Source organism: Loxodonta africana, chromosome X (genome assembly GCF_030014295.1).
Source record: "Loxodonta africana isolate mLoxAfr1 chromosome X, mLoxAfr1.hap2, whole genome shotgun sequence".
Classification (NCBI taxonomy): domain Eukaryota; kingdom Metazoa; phylum Chordata; class Mammalia; order Proboscidea; family Elephantidae; genus Loxodonta; species Loxodonta africana.
The window spans coordinates 59401775-59417616 of NC_087369.1; the positions used below are offsets into that span (position 1 = coordinate 59401775).

The following is a 15842-nucleotide window of genomic DNA, read 5'->3' on the forward strand; positions in this document are numbered from 1 at the left end:
ATTAAATATTTATGCACCCAATGACAGGGCTGCAAGATACATAAATCAAATTTTAACAGAATTGAAAAGTGAGATAGACACCTCCACAATTATAGTAGGAGACTTCAACACACCACTTACGGAGAAGGACAGGACATCCAGTAAGAAGCTCAATAGAGACACGGAAGACCTAATTGCAACAATCAACCAACTTGACCTCATTGACTTATACAGAACTCTCCACCCAACTGCTGCAAAGTATACATTTTTCTCTAGCGCACATGGAACATTCTCTAGAATAGACCACATATTAGGTCATAAAACAAACCTTTCCAGAATCCAAAACATCGAAATATTACCAAGCATCTTCTCAGACCACAAGGCAGTAAAACTAGAAATCAAGAACAGAAAAACTTGGGAAAAGAAATCAAAAACTTGGAAAATGAACAATACCCTCCTGAAAAAAGACTGGGTTATAGAAGACATCAAGGAGGGAATAAGGAAATTCATAGAACGCAACGAGAATGAAAATACTTCCTATCAAAACCTCTGGGACACAGCAAAGGCAGTGCTCAGAGGCCAATTTATATCAATAAATGCACACACACAAAAAGAAGAAAGAGCCAAAATCAGAGAACTGTCCCTACAACTTGAACAAATAGAAAGTGAGCAACAAAAGAATCCATCAGGCACCAGAAGAAAACAAATCATAAAAATGAGAGCTGAACTAAATGAATTAGAGAACAGAAAAACAATTGAAAGAATTAACAAAGCCAAAAGCTGGTTCTTTGAAAAAATTAACAAAATTCATAAACCATTGGCTAGACTGACTAAAGAAATACAGGAAAGGAAACAACCCGAATAAGAAACAAGAAGGGACACATAACAACAGACCCAACTGAAATTAAAAGAATCGTATCAGATTATTACGAAAAATTGTGTCTCTAACAAATTTGCAAACCTAGAAGAAATGGATGAATTCCTGGAAAAACACTACCTACCTAAACTACACATTCAGAAGTAGAACAACTAAATAGACCCATAACAAAAAAAGAGATTGAAACAGTAATCAAAAAACTCCCAACAAAAAAAGCCCTGGCCCGGATGGCTTCACTGCAGAGTTCTACCAAACTTTCAGAGAAGAGTTAACACCACTACTACTAAAGGTATTTCAAAGCATAGAAAATGATGGAATACTACCCAACTCATTCTATGAAGCCATCATCTCCCTGGTACCAAAACCAGGTAAAGACATTACAAAAAAAGAAAACTGCAGGCCTATATCCCTCATGAACATAGATGCAAAAATCCTCAACAAAATTCTAGCCAATAGAAGTCAATGACATATCAAAAAAATAATTCACCCTGATCAAGTGGGATTTATACCAGGTAAAAAGCATTAATGTAATCCACCACATAAATAAAACAAAAGACAAAAACCACATGATCTTATCAATTGATGCAGAAAAGGCATTTGACAAAGTCCAACACCCATTTATGATAAAAACTCTCACCAAAATAGGAATTGAAGGAAAATTCTTCAACATAATAAAGGGGATCTATGCAAAGCCAACAGCCAACATCACTCTAAATGGAGAGAACCTGAAAGCATTTCCCTTGAGAACGGGAATAAGACAAGGATGCCCTTTATCACTGCTCTTATTCAACATTGTGCTAGAGGTCCTAGCCAGAGCAATTAGGCTAGACAAAGGAATAAAAGGCATCCGGATTGGCAAGGAGGAAGTAAAATTATCTCTATTTGCAGATGCATGATCTTATACACAGAAAACCCTAAGGAATCCTCCAGAAAACTACTGAAACTAATAGAAGAGTTTGGCAGAGTCTCAGGTTATAAGGTAAACATACAAAAATCACTTGGATTCCTCTACATCAACAAAAAGAACATCGAAGAGGAAATACCATTCACAGTAGCCCCCAAGAAGAAAAATACTTAGGAATAAATCTTACCAAGGATGTAAAAGACCTATACAAAGAAAACTACAAAGCTCTACTACAAGAAATTCAAAAGGACATACTTAAGTGGAAAAACATACCTTGCTCATGGGTAGGAAGACTTAACATAATAAAAATGTCTATTCCACCAAAAGCCACCTATACATACAATGCACTTCCGATCCAAATTCCAATGTCATTTTTTAAGGTGATAGAGAAACAAATCACCAACTTCATATGGAAGGGAAAGCAGCCTCGGATAAGCAAAGCATTACTGAAAAAGAAGAAGAAAGTCGGAGGCCTCACTCTACCTGATTTCAGAAGCTATTATACAGCCACAGTAGTCAAAACAGCCTGGTATTGGTACAACAACAGGCACATAGACCAGTGGAACAGAACTGAGAACCCAGATATAAATCCATCCACATATGAGCAGCTGATATTTGACAAAGGCCCAGTGTCAGTTAATTGGGGAAAAGATAGTCTTTTTAACAAATGGTGCTGGCATAACTGGATATCCATTTGCAAAAAAATGAAACAGGACCCATACTTCACACCATGCACAAAAACTAACTCCAAGTGGATGAAAGACCTAAACATAAAGACTAAAACGATAAAGATCATGGAAGAAAAAATGGGGACAACGTTAGGAGCCCTGATACAAGGCATAAGCAGAATATAAAACATTACCAAAAATGATGAAGAGAAACCCGATAACTGGGAGCTCCTAAAAATCAAACACCTATGCTCATCTAAAGACTTCACCAAAAGAGTAAAAAGACCACCTACAGATTGGGAAAGAAGTTTCAGCTATGACATCTCCGACCAGCGCCTGATCTCTAAAATCTGTATGATTCTGTCAAAACTCAACCACAAAAAGACAACAACCCAATCAAGAGGTGGGCAAAGGATATGAACACGCACTTCACTAAAGAAGATATTCAGGCAGCTGACAGATACACGAGAAAATGCTCTCGATCATTAGCCATTAGAGAAATGCAAATTAAAACTACGATGAGATTTCATCTCACTCCAAGAAGGCTGGCATTAATCCAAAAAACACAAAATAATAAATGTTGGAGAGGCTGCGGAGAGATTGGAACTCTTATACACTGCTGGTGGGAATGTAAAATGGTACAACCACTTTGGAAATCTATCTGGCGTTATCTTAAACAGTTAGAAATAGAACTACCATACAACCCAGAAATCCCACTCCTCGGAACATACCCTAGAGAAATAAGAGCATTCACACAAACAGATATATGCACACCCATGTTTATTGCAGCTCTGTTTACAATAGCTAAAAGCTGGAAGCAACCAAGGTGTCCATCAACAGATGAATGGGTAAATAAATTGTGGTATATTCACACAATGGAATACTACGCATCGATAAAGAACAGTGACGAATCTGTGAAACATTTCATAACATGGAGGAACCTGGAAGGCATTATGCTGACCGAAATTAGTCAGAGGCAAAAGGACAAATATTGTATAAGACCCCTATTATAAGATCTTGAGAAATAGTATAAACTGAGAAGAACACATACTTTTGTGGTTACGAGGTGGGGAGGGAGGGAGGGTGGAAGAGGGTTTTTTACTGATTAGTTAGTAGATAAGAACTACTTTAGGTGAAGGGAAGGACAATACTCAATACATGGAAGGTCAGCTCAACTGGACTGGACCAAAAGCAAAGAAGTTTCCGGGATAAACCGAATGCTTCAAAGGTCAGTGGAGCAAGGGCGGGGGTTTGGGAACCATGGTTTAAGGGGACTTCTAAGTCAATTGGCCAAAAATTCTATTATGAAAACATTCTGCATCCCACTTTGAAATGTGGCGTCTGGGGTCTTAAATGCTAACAAGCAGCCATCTAAGATGTATTAATTGGTCTCAACCCACCTGGAGCAAAGGAGAATGAAGAACACCAAGGTCACACAATAACTATGAGCCCAAGAGACAGAAAGGGCCACATGAACCAGAGACGTACGTCATCCTGAGACCAGAAGAACTACTTGGTGCCCGGCCACAACCAATGACTACCCTGACAGGGAGCACAACAGAGAACCCCTGAGGGAGCAGGAGATCAGTGAGATGCAGAACCCAAATACTCACAAAAAGACCATACTTAATGGTCTGAATGAGACTAGAGGAATCCCGGCAGTCATGGTCCCCAAACCTTCTGTTGGCCCAGGACAGGAACCATCCCCGAAGGCAACTCATCAGACATGGAAGGGACTGGACAGTGGGTAGGAGAGAAATGCTGATGAAGAGTGAGCTATTTGTATCAGGTGGACACTTGAGACTGCTTTGGCATCTCCTGTCTGGAGGGGGGATGGGAGGGTAGAGAGGGTTGGAAGCTGGCAAAATTGTCACGAAAGGAGAGACTGGAAGGGCTGACTCATTAGGGGGAGAGTAGGTGGGAGTATGGAGTAAGGTGTATATAAACTTATATGTGACAGACTGACTTGATTTGTAAACATTCACTTGAAGCTCAATAAAAATTTTAAAAAAAATTACTTCAGTTGCAAACCCCACTAAGAATTTAAGGAATAAATAAAACTAATCTCACACAAACTCTACCCAAGTAAGAAAGAAGGACAACACATGCCAAAGTTTCTCTAATTGATAAGAGTGGCTCACTGTGCCTAAAGTGTGAACTGTACATACTGCCTGTAAACTGACTGCTGAACAATTGTTTTGTTTCTGAGATATGGAAATTTTGGTATGTGCTAGGCAAACGGTGCCTATGTGACCAGCTTCCAATAAAAATCTATGAGTCTCTAATGAGCCCTTCTTGTAGTAAACATTTCACATATGTTGTCACAATTCATTGATAAAGAGAAAAATAAAATGTGCCCTGTGTGAGAGGACAGTTGGAATCTTGTGCCTGGTTTCCTCTGTACTTCACTCCATGCACCTTTTCCCTTTGCTGATTTTGCTTTGCATTCTTTCTCTGTAATAAATATTAGCCATGAGTACAACTGTATGCTGAGTCCTAGTGAATCACCAAACGTGGAGTTACCCTTAGGGACTTCCAACAGAGCTACTGTGATCCAAGGCCAATTCCTAGAGAGTCAGGCTTAAAAATAAAACCTGGCTCATCCCTGGGGGCCTGTAAGTCTGTGCATATACTCTAGACTGTGTCCCCTGAGCAGTGACCGGGGAGAACCTCTGAGCTATTCGTCTCTACTGAATGTGGAACAAAATTGTAAACTCCCTGAACTGTGAAAACACTCTCCAAACCACACACACATCTAGTGGCAAAAGATGAAAATGTAATGGGCTAGGATAGCTTAAGTACAACATTTGATCATTAAGTGGTTTACATAAACACAGAGGCAACCCCTAGGAAACCAGGCAAAAGATATAAACAAGGAAAGAAATCTCAACAGTCACATCAGAGGCTTCATATTGTCAGGAAAAGACTTTATGAAATTGATCCAGGTAAGTCACTAAAGAAACAGACAAACAAACAACAACAATTTCTGATTGCAAATAATCAGAATCCAGGCTGGCTACAATATATCATCTAAAATATTAAGTTTGTTTTTGTTTTTTTTTAATGAGACATGCAAAAAAAAAAACACAGAAAAATGTGACTATTGCACCAGGGTGGGGGAGGGTGCAGAATAAGACAATAGAAACTGCCTTAGAGGGAGTCCAAAATTTGGACTTAGAAAATAAAGATTACAAAGTAGTTATTACAAATATGTTCAAAGAACTGAAGGAAAACATGTTGAAGGAATTAAAGGAAAGTATAACACCAATGACTCATCAAATAGAGAATATCAATAAAGAAGGCAAAACTGAAAAAAAAAATAGATATCCTGAATGGCCCTATATCTATTTTAAAAAATTGAATTTGTAATTGAAAATCTTCCCACAAAGAGAACTCCAGGCTCAGATGACTTCAATACTGAATTATATGAAACATTTAAGGAAGAAATAATACCAATTCTATACAAACTCTTCCTGAAAATAGAAGAGAATACTTCCCAACTCGTTCTATAAGGCCAGCATTACCCTGATATCAAAACCAGACAAAGATATTATTAGAAAACTACAGACTAAAATCCCTGATAAAGATGTAAAAATTCTTAATAAAATATTAGCAAATCCAATCTAGTAACATATAAAAAGGATAATACATCATGACCAAGTTGGTTTGGGATTGCTTGTCTGGTTCTCAATTCAAAAATCAATCAGTATAGTTCACCACATCAGCAGAATAAGAAAAAACTATATGATTATCTCAATAGATATAGAAAAAGCATCCACTCCTGGTAAAAACTCTCAGAAAACTGGGAATAAAGGAGAACTTCTTCAACCTGATAAAGGACTCTACAGAAAACCTACAGCTAACATACTTGAAAGAAAAAAAAAAAACTTAGTAGTGAAAAATTGGGAACAATGTCAACTCTCACTACTTCTATTCAACATTGTATTGGAGGTTCTAGAAAGTGCCAAAAGGTGCCCTTCTCTCCACAAAAATGTACACATAGTGGAAAGGAAGAGATAAAATTTCTTCTATTTCTAGGTGACATAATTGCCTACGTAGAAAAAAAAAATTTTTTAATCTACCAAAAAGCTACTAGAATAAGTGTTTTAAGCAAGGTCACAGTATATATACAAGGCCAGTATACAAAAATCAATTGTGTTTTTATATAATAGTAACAAAGAATTTTAACTTGACATTGAGAAAACAATACCACTTACAGTAGCATCAAAAAACACGGAATCTTAGGGAGAAATATAAAAAAAATGTGCAAGACTCGTATGCTGAAAACCACAAAATAGGTTGCACACATCAGTATACAGTATATGATGGCATGCATATCATTAAGGAAAGATTCAGTATTATGATATTTTTAAGATAAAATTTACTTTCAGTGAAATACGCAAGTATTAAGTGTACGTTTGTTGAGTTTTTACAAATGTATATACCAGTGTAACTCAAACCTTATCAAGATACAGAACATTGTCATCACCCCACAAAGCTTCCTCCTGCACTTTCCCAGTCAATCCGGTCTCCGTGCCACCTCTCAGAGGTACCACTGCTTTGATTTCTGAGTTTAAAAATATGTATTTTTTCACTTTAGAGATCACATAAGTGCAATTTTTGGTGATTGAATGACTTGCTAAAGGTCCCTCAGATGCTAATTATACAATCAGGACATAAATCCTAGTTGTGTCCATTTTATGAGGCAAACATTATTTTTATCTAAAAGATGAGGTAACTGCAATTTTGGTGGTTGAGTGTCTTGCTCAAGGTTACTATGCTACCACCTGTTGAAGCCAGGTCTATATAGTTCTAAAGAATTATAATTGTTGTATTTTCAAATGATTTACCTTTCTCCTCACAAAGAGAATAATGAAGCTCACCCATCCAAAAACCAAGTCCTCACCTGCACCGCTGGCTTCCTGAGTTTCCAAGTGTTGCCAGGTGCCAAGCTGCTGTCCTCAAGGGTACTATGCTGGGAATTATGATAGCAAGCTGAACACCGGATGCACTGGTGGTGGTGGCATCGGCAATTGTAGCAGTTTGGCATCATATTTCTTTTTAGCAAGGCAGGACAGATTTCTCCAGAACAATAAATGCAAAGGTCATGGACTACAGCTCCCTGAACACTGCAGGAGTAAGAGCAGGTACTGCAGTAATCAAACTCACCACAGTGTAGTGGCTTATGACACATGGAGTGCTCTAGGCCTTTGCTTGCAAAGCATTCGAGGTAAGTGGGAGTTTCTAACTGAAGGGGTGACATGGAATGATATGATTGGTCTGTGGAACGACATGACTGGTCCAGGGGATGGTGTCTCAAGTCTCTGTAGCTGGAGCTCATTGGCTGGAAGTTTTGGTCTATAGTCTTTGGTCTCTGGGTAAAAGTCTTGTTGCTATGAATGGCTAAACCTGGCAAATGAGACGTGGATAAAGATTTGCTACTCTCTTCAAATAACTTTCTTCTGTCTGCAAAGGGCAAGAGGATGGCTTCCTCCCCTGTTTGGGTAGTCGAAGGCTTCAATTCCTTGCTGTTACCTGGGTTAGAAGGGCCATCCATGGCTAGTGCCACATGTGGCTGCAGGTTATGCTCTGGAGACCATCTCCAACGACCTCCATGGGTTCCATTGTGAGCGTTTGTTTTCTCAGAGTTTGAAGAGGATGGATCAGCTTTCCACCAGGTGTTTAAGCCCCCAAAGGACTGGTCAGACCTCTGGTCAGTGCTTATTTGTCCCTCCAAGTCTGTTCTAGATTCATGGCTCTCAGGGGCTTGACTAAGGCACTCTGAAGACCTAGCCCTGAGTATCACACTCTTGTTGAGGAGCTTGTCCCTGGGTGGTTCTTGATATGAAGATAGAAGAGATGAGTTAGAGTTAGGAAGTAGAGGACTTTCTGGAGGCTCCTCAGTTTCTTCTACTGGCTCCTTAGTGTCACACAGCTGTGAAAAGGGGCCCTTACTTTTCTGGAGCTGGGCCTTCCTTCTCTGAATTTCATTACGTAGATTGGTAGCAAAACGCTCACTCTTCCGCCGATTTTGGGTAGAGCGGCCCCGGGTCCCTCCACTTCGCCTACTACCCATGTGGCCACACTCCTTGGGCTCAATGCCTACTTCTTCAATTGCCTCTGTGCCACTGGTTACTTTAGTGGTTGAAGAAAAGTCCCTGGATTGATGAACAGGGGGACCAGAGACAGACGGCTGTTGGCTTGTCAATTCATTACCTCCTCTGATTGGGTCCAGGAAACCTCTTTCTGGAGGGTGTCCATCAGCATCTCCATGTGAAGAACTGCTTGGGCTCTGGTGTCCTAAACTCAAAGGCCTATCATCCATTGGCCTGGTTTTTTTCTCTTTGCTGAGCTGGTCCTGGGTTCCTCCTGCAGGGGGACATGGACTTTTCTTCCCTGTGTGCCTGCTATGCAAGGGGGACAGGGTCCACTGGTGCCCATCCTGCCCAGATGGGAGCTCCATCCCCTTGCTGCCCCTAGTATCAAGGTGCACGTGCTGCAGGTGGGATGCTAGCAGTTGTTCAGGAGCACTATGACGATGCTCTGTGGGCCCTGTGAGATGCGGAGGGTTGCTGACAGAAGTAGCCTTAGTTTGCTCTGTTGAAGACTTGTTGAGTGGGTTGTGATCTGTGCTGGAAGCCTTGTCACAGGATTTTGGGTAACCAGCAGCTTTGGCTGAGGTCTCCATCAGTAGATGTTCACAGCCCTGCTGGCTGAAGTCAGGAGGCTGGCTGAGTTCACAGTTCTGATGCCCCTCACTGGTCTCTTGGTCTTGTCTGCTGAGGCAGCAGAACCTGTTAGGGCTCCTTGGGGACAGCATGGCCTCTGAGCTCAGTTTCTCCTTCTGTTGCAAGGAGTCCACAGGCCCAGAAGCCCTGCGTTTCTCTCCATTGAGGAGTTGGGCTCTGGAGGCCTGAAGGCTGTCTCGCCTCACTGGAGGTTGTGGTGGGCCCTTTGATGCTTTGGCAGGCCCTGAGTGGTAGCCATCCTGTGGGCAGAATGGCATCTGGGGGCTGGCGGTTAGGTGGCCCCCGTTACTGCGTCGGCCACCTCCTGAGGTCTCAGCCACATTAGGCCTGCCATTGGGGGCCTTACCTGGCCCTGGGCTTTGCATGATGCAGTCTGCAGAGGCTGGCTCATCTGGCCTGAGGGAAAGGGCACAGTCAGAGGCATTTGAGCTGGCTGAGAAGGAGCTGTAGGCTGAGTCACGCTGGTTGGGGTACATGTTCTGGTCAATGGGCAAGAGGTGGCCCTCATAGGTGGCTTGGCCTGGTTGCTCCAGGCTCTCCATGCTACCAATGGAGCTGCTTTTCTCAGTGCTGCAGTGCCGGGAGAGTGGACACCACTGCACACACACGTCACTGTAAAACACAGGGCACAGAGGTTAGCTAGCTAAATCACCAAGTCCCTTTCCCACCCTGGCCAGCCCTGCCATGGGAGAAGGCAGGACAATCCAGAGGAACTCATGACACGAATGAGAGGAAAGTAAGGCAAAAAGGAGGAAAGGAAAACTGGGGCCCCACAAGGATGTGGAAAAGGGATGGGGACCAGACGGCATATGGACGAGGGATGGGGAAACATCCCAAAGATTAAAAGTGTGAGAACTCCATGGGGGTTGTGTTCTGTTTCCCTGTCATCAGCCAGTCTGGAATTGCTTCTGGGTTGTCCCTGTTGCTAGGGAGCCAGCATGCATCTCTCTGCCCAGACAGACAATCACAGAATATCAGCATTAGAGAGGGGCCCTCAAGGACTGATTCAGTTTCAGACAGAGCATTTTATAAATTAGTGGTTCTCAAACTTTAGTGCACATCAGAATCACATGGAGGGCTTGTTAAGGCACAGGTTACTGACCCTCATCCCTAGAGTTTTGTCTGCATGGGGCCTGAAAAGTTGTACTTTTAACTAGTTCCCAGGTAATGTTGGCGCTGCTGGTCCAAAGACCATACTTTTTTTCAGAATCACTGGTGTAAAGCAAGCACAGCAAAGGGAAGCGATTTGGGGGAAGTGATTTTCTCAAGATTATCCAGCTAGCTAGTGGCACAGAGAGGACCAGAATTTAGGTGTTCTCTGTTCTTCTTTTCTTGATAATAGTAATCCTGACCCTTTACTGAAGACTTACAATGTGCCAGGCACTTTACAATGTCTCATTTCAAGCAGAAGGGGAAAGATTATTATCTTCACTTTACAACTGAGAAAATAAGAGCTTCTCTAATATAAAGTAAGCCAACAAGCTCACAAAGCTGCTAAAGAAGCAGAGCTGGGGTTTGAATCCAGGCCTCTGTGACTTCAATGTCTTAGCTCATCTGCTAATACCATCTGTTAAAGGGGAATAATAATAACATCCATATCAGAGGGTTGCTGTGTAGAAGAAATCAGATCATAAATATAAACCCTTATTACAGCCTGGGCACCTAGCAAAGGTTCAATACATGGTAGCTGCTGCTATCATGGTTGTTGTTGTCATTGTTATCAGCACAATCTCTGCTGCTATTATTGATACTCTAGTGGCCCCTGCCTACCCATGCCTCACTCATCCCCCACACCAAAGCCAAGCTGGGGAGACAAAGGAAGGGGCTAGGATAAGATGTTATCTTGAATTTTAAGTACCGTTTCCCACACACAAAAGCAAACTGAGCCAAACTATGCCAGTAACTCCCTATGGCTAAAACCCCAGAAGCTGCATGCTGATCTCATAAAGGCTGTAGTCAAGAAAGCCAGAGTTGAGCTATGGCAGAAGCCCATGAGGCCCTTGGGTCAGCCTCCCCTGCCTTTGCCCCTTAGCTATTCTGCTCAATTGGCCTCTGTGCTAGGAATTCATCAATTCCTTTTTGGCAAGGAGACCTGCTATTCACTCCACCACCCTTCCTGCCGAAAACAAAACAAAACAAAACAAAACAAAACACACCTCCTCACTCAAATAGGAGCCAAGCTCAGAATATGGTTCTTGTGTTCTACCAGAACAAAACTGCCTCTGCTATGAGTCCCTGGCTTCCGATGTCAAATAAAGTCATCAAGTGGGAGAAAAGTCAACCCTTAGCTTCCTTGAGCCTTCTCAACATAAATCCTTTCTTAGAGGGAAGACCTTGCTGTAGAAAGGAAAAGGCAGCTTTGGTGGCTCTCAGCTTGCTGAAAAATTTTTATACCTCTTCTGGGAAAATGTTTCAACAACAACAGATGGCACAGTCACCACATCAAAGACCCTGAGTACAGTGATCCTCATTGCAGGGAAACCCTGTTATTTAAGGAGGTCTTTTTTTTTTTTTTTTCATTTTGAAGTCTTTGGCTCTGTGGCAGAGCTGATAAACAATGGATGAGATCATCAGTGAGTCAGTGTATACAGAGATGAGGACTAGAACTGAGTGCTGGGGCCCTCCTGCATTAACAGATTAGGGAGGAAACAAAAAAAGAGACTGAGAAGGGGCAGCCAGCAAGGTAGGATAAAAAGCAGGAGAGCGTTGTGTCTTGCAAGCCAAGTGAATAAGTATTTCAAGTAAATATTTTCCAGAAGGAAAGGAACTGGCCCAAAGGCACAAAGAGAGTTAGCAGTAGACTAGGACTAGGACCCAGGTTCTCTAGACTCCCAGTTCATTTCCCATTATACTGCTGTAGGCTCTATAACATCCAACAAGAACTAGAGCAGAGGAGGAGGAGTCGCCTGATTGCCTACCTTCCATCCTATCTTGAAGGGAGGGCTCTAGACTCACCTTGTGTTGCAGCCTGAATGCCAGGACAAGCTGAAGGCTTCAGAAGGGAAATGCATGGTGGTGGCTGCTTCAGGGCATCCCTCCAGCAGCTTGGCCACGTGCCATGAGTGTGGCCTACTGACAGGGGCGTTCCTCCTACAGCGGGAAAGGGACAGGAAGTTAACTTGGGGAACCAGAGCTGAAATCACTTCCCAAGCAGCTTCCGCCCCACCCCTTCTTTCCCTCAAATGAAGTAGAACATCTTGCAAGGAGTTGGTGGGTGTGGGAATCTTAGTGGCCCTCCTCAGCTCCCAGTACTGAAATCTCCTTCACCCTGAGGGTGATCCCTGGGAATAAGAATGTCAGCTTCACAGGGATCTTTTGTTCGCTGATGTATCCCAAGCACATACAACAGTGCCAGACATGTCCAAGCCTGTTGCCATCTAGTCAATTCCAATTCATATAGTAGATACTTAATATTTGTAGGATAAATGAGTGCAGTGCTGCTGTCCAATGAACAGTAAGCCTACCTTCACTTCCCTTTGATGAAAAAATATTCAATATGGCCAATCTTCCTATTTTTCTGAGAAAGGAACAGCCAAGTGATTAAGAAGTTCAAGTAAGTCAAACTGGGCTGGGAATTCTCCAATTTTCACTAATTCATTCAGTAAGCATAAGTGTGCTTACTGTGTGCCATCTGTGTTTAGCTCTGATACTACAGGGATTAATCAAACACAGTCTTTGCCCTTGAGAGCTTACAGCTCAGTGGGGGAGACAGAGCAAATTCAAACACAGTGTGGTAAAGGCATTGAGAGAGTGAAGGGTACGGCAGGCACTGAAATGAGACACCTGAGTTTGTAGGCAAAGTGGTATCAAACCAAAAAACCCATTGCCATGGAGTCAATTTCAACTCACAGCGACCCTATAAGGCAGAGTAGAACTGCCCCATAGGGTTTCCAAGGAGTAGCTGGTGGATTTAAACTGACAACTTTTGGTTAGCAGCCAAGCTTTTAACCACTGCACCACTGGGGGAGGCCCAAATCCTGTGAGAGAAAATAGAACAAAGAGGTGAAGGACACAGTGCTAGGCTGAGAGAGGGAACTGGCTGCTCAGTAGGCCAGGTGTAAACAAAGGGAAAACAGGTCTGAGGCCACAGCCCTGAAGGCAGCCACAGGGTCTGCCTGATGCTGGAGGTTGCAGCCACAACTCTTGTTCTGTTTTAGACAGGATCCATCCCTCCCCCCTGGCATACTTCACTTTAACAGGTGCCACCTTTGCAAGTGAGGAAGAATGGTAGGGGGTAGAATGCACATGAGGCATGGGAAGTGTAGAAGATAAAGCTATGATTGATGAAAGACAGAATGAGGGAGTAAGGGGGTTGAGGGGAAACAGAAAGGGTGGAGAGGGCCAAATAGATAATAGAGATAAGAGGGAGAGATGAAAGAAGGAAAAACAAATGGCAGAAAGGGAGAAAACTCAGAGAAGGATTATAGAGAAATTCAGTAGAGAGAAATGGATGACAGAAAGAGATGAATGAGACAGTAAGAGAAATGATAAATAAGTAAATGACAGAGAGATAAACAGATGATGGATTATTTATTAATTTATTCACTCATTTAGTGTGCCAGGATCCATACTAGACACTGAGGGCACAGAGTTGAATAAGATAAGCCCCGTTTTCAATAAGCTTGCTATATAGTGAGATAAATTAGCTAATTATCAGTAGTAGTGGACAAAATCAAGCTGGATGATTCAATCCTAGGTGGAAATGCCCCCCACCCCCCACCCCCTGGCAGAAAGACTGAAGGCTCCAGCAGTGCAAGCTCTTCAGGGATGAGGCCTAAAATAGAAATCCTGAGGAGAAATGGACTTTCTGGGAAAAACATGGATTGAATGGTAACAGACCAGACACAAGGAGGTACAAGAGGAAGGGGCAAGGGAAGCTGTTCACCAAAGGTCAGAAACCAGAGCCACAGGTCAGGAGCAGTGGCTAAGATTTAAGGAAGAGGGAATCTAGGTGAAGACACCACTTGGCAATCACATTGTTCTAATATGGATCTCAGAGTGCCCAGAGTGCCATCCCACAGAATGGCTCCTCTCCTCCTTACATCCAAAATACTGCATCAGCCTACCAGCCAGTTTCCCCTTATTCCATCTCCAATTACTGCTTTTAGATCATACCACCTCAAACATCAAATGAATTGGGGCACTTTCCTATTCAAGAACATCAGCTGGCTCCTGTTTCTTATCCTGCATCAAATGTAAACTGGGTCAGGCATTCAAAGACCTCTATAAACTAACTTTACCTGCCTAGTCCAATCTCTCATGTCTCTGCTCCAACCAAACCCTGCAACCAGCTCTGTCCCTTTCTGACTCTGTGACTTTGTTTGTGCTGTTGGTTTTCCAGTGGCATTTAGCACAAGCTTTGTAGTTGGACTGCCTTGGTTTGAATCTAAGCTCCACCATTTATTAGCTATTGTTTTGGACAGGTGACTTCACTTCTCAGAGCCCCCGTTTCCATAGCAATAAAATGGGGGTAATCATATCTACCCAATGGGGTTGTTGTGAGAATCAAATGTGATAATGCATGTCAATTGCTTAGAACGGGGTCTGGCAAGTCCTAGACCAATTTTAAGTAATACTATGACTGCTACCTCTGCCAAGAATGCCCCCCTTTTGTTTTGTTAATCTAAATCGTACATGTTCTTCAAGGTATTACTCAAGTACCATCTCCAGGGAGCTTGTCCTGAGTAATCCAGCCCTCACGATTTAGCCTATAATATGATGTTTTATATCGATCATCATCATCTCATGTATGTTAATCTCATCCCACCAACTATACCAAGCCAGTAGGCAATGAGACGAAAAGGGGTGAAACAGATCTAGGTTTATATCCTAGCTCTACCACTTTAGGTATGTGATTCTATGCAAGTCATGCAACCTGTCTGAGCCTCAGTTTTCTTATCTGAAAAAGCAAACAATAATCCTTAACTGGTTAGGTTATTGTTCAGATTAGAGATAATATTCTGAAAGCATCCAGCACAGAGCCTGATTAATAGCATGTGGTCAATAAATGGTAGGTACTACAGTAATGGTTATTATCTCAGACTTGTCCTTGATAGTTTAAGTGTTTCCCCACCAGGCTTACCCAGATCTGTCCGCCCACTGTCAAGGATCTGCCACACCACTCCCTTGGCACACTTTGAAAGGCAGCCTGCAAAGCTTTCTACTCTCTTTAGGGTTTTTCCAGGAGTAGGAAACAGTCCCAAAGAAGACAGAAGATAGGGCAGTAGGGAGTCTGGGAACACTGGAAGAAAATCAAAGGAAAATCCAAGCTGTGGAACCAGGGGCCAGAGCTGGAGCCTTTTAGCCCTAGTTTGGGAAAGGAGAGAAAACTGTCAATAGGGCCTAATATTTGGTCTATTACTATTCCTGAACAGCCCTAGACTTGGAGTCAGTACACACTTACTTTCTAATCCTAGCTGTGTGACCTTGGACAAGTCAGGTCTCTTCTCTGAGTTGCAGTTCCTCCATTTGTAAAATGGGGAAGATGACCATTCTTTTCTCACAAGTTGTGATCTGGACTAAATGCAGTCCCTATGTGTGAAATCACTCAGCATAACACCTGACATGTAGGTATTCTATAAAATTTAAAAAATGACAACAGGGACTATTTATTGAACACTTAAGATGTTCCAGGCACTAAGCATTTTTTTTCTAACTTCAGAATT

At 42.5% G+C, this 15842-nt stretch overlaps 1 protein-coding gene across 1 annotated transcript in view; it reads right to left on the reverse strand.

Annotated features, from left to right (window-relative positions):
* The window catches only part of SHROOM4 (shroom family member 4), an 83480-nt gene extending 73695 nt beyond the window's left edge, over positions 1-9785 (reverse strand). Inside the window, exon 1 of the mRNA XM_023541642.2 lies at positions 7335-9785. Within this exon, the coding sequence (XP_023397410.2) occupies positions 7335-9719 (2385 nt within the window). The 5' untranslated portion in view covers positions 9720-9785. The remainder of the gene's footprint in view (positions 1-7334) is intronic.
* Positions 9786-15842: the final 6057 nt, after the last annotated feature.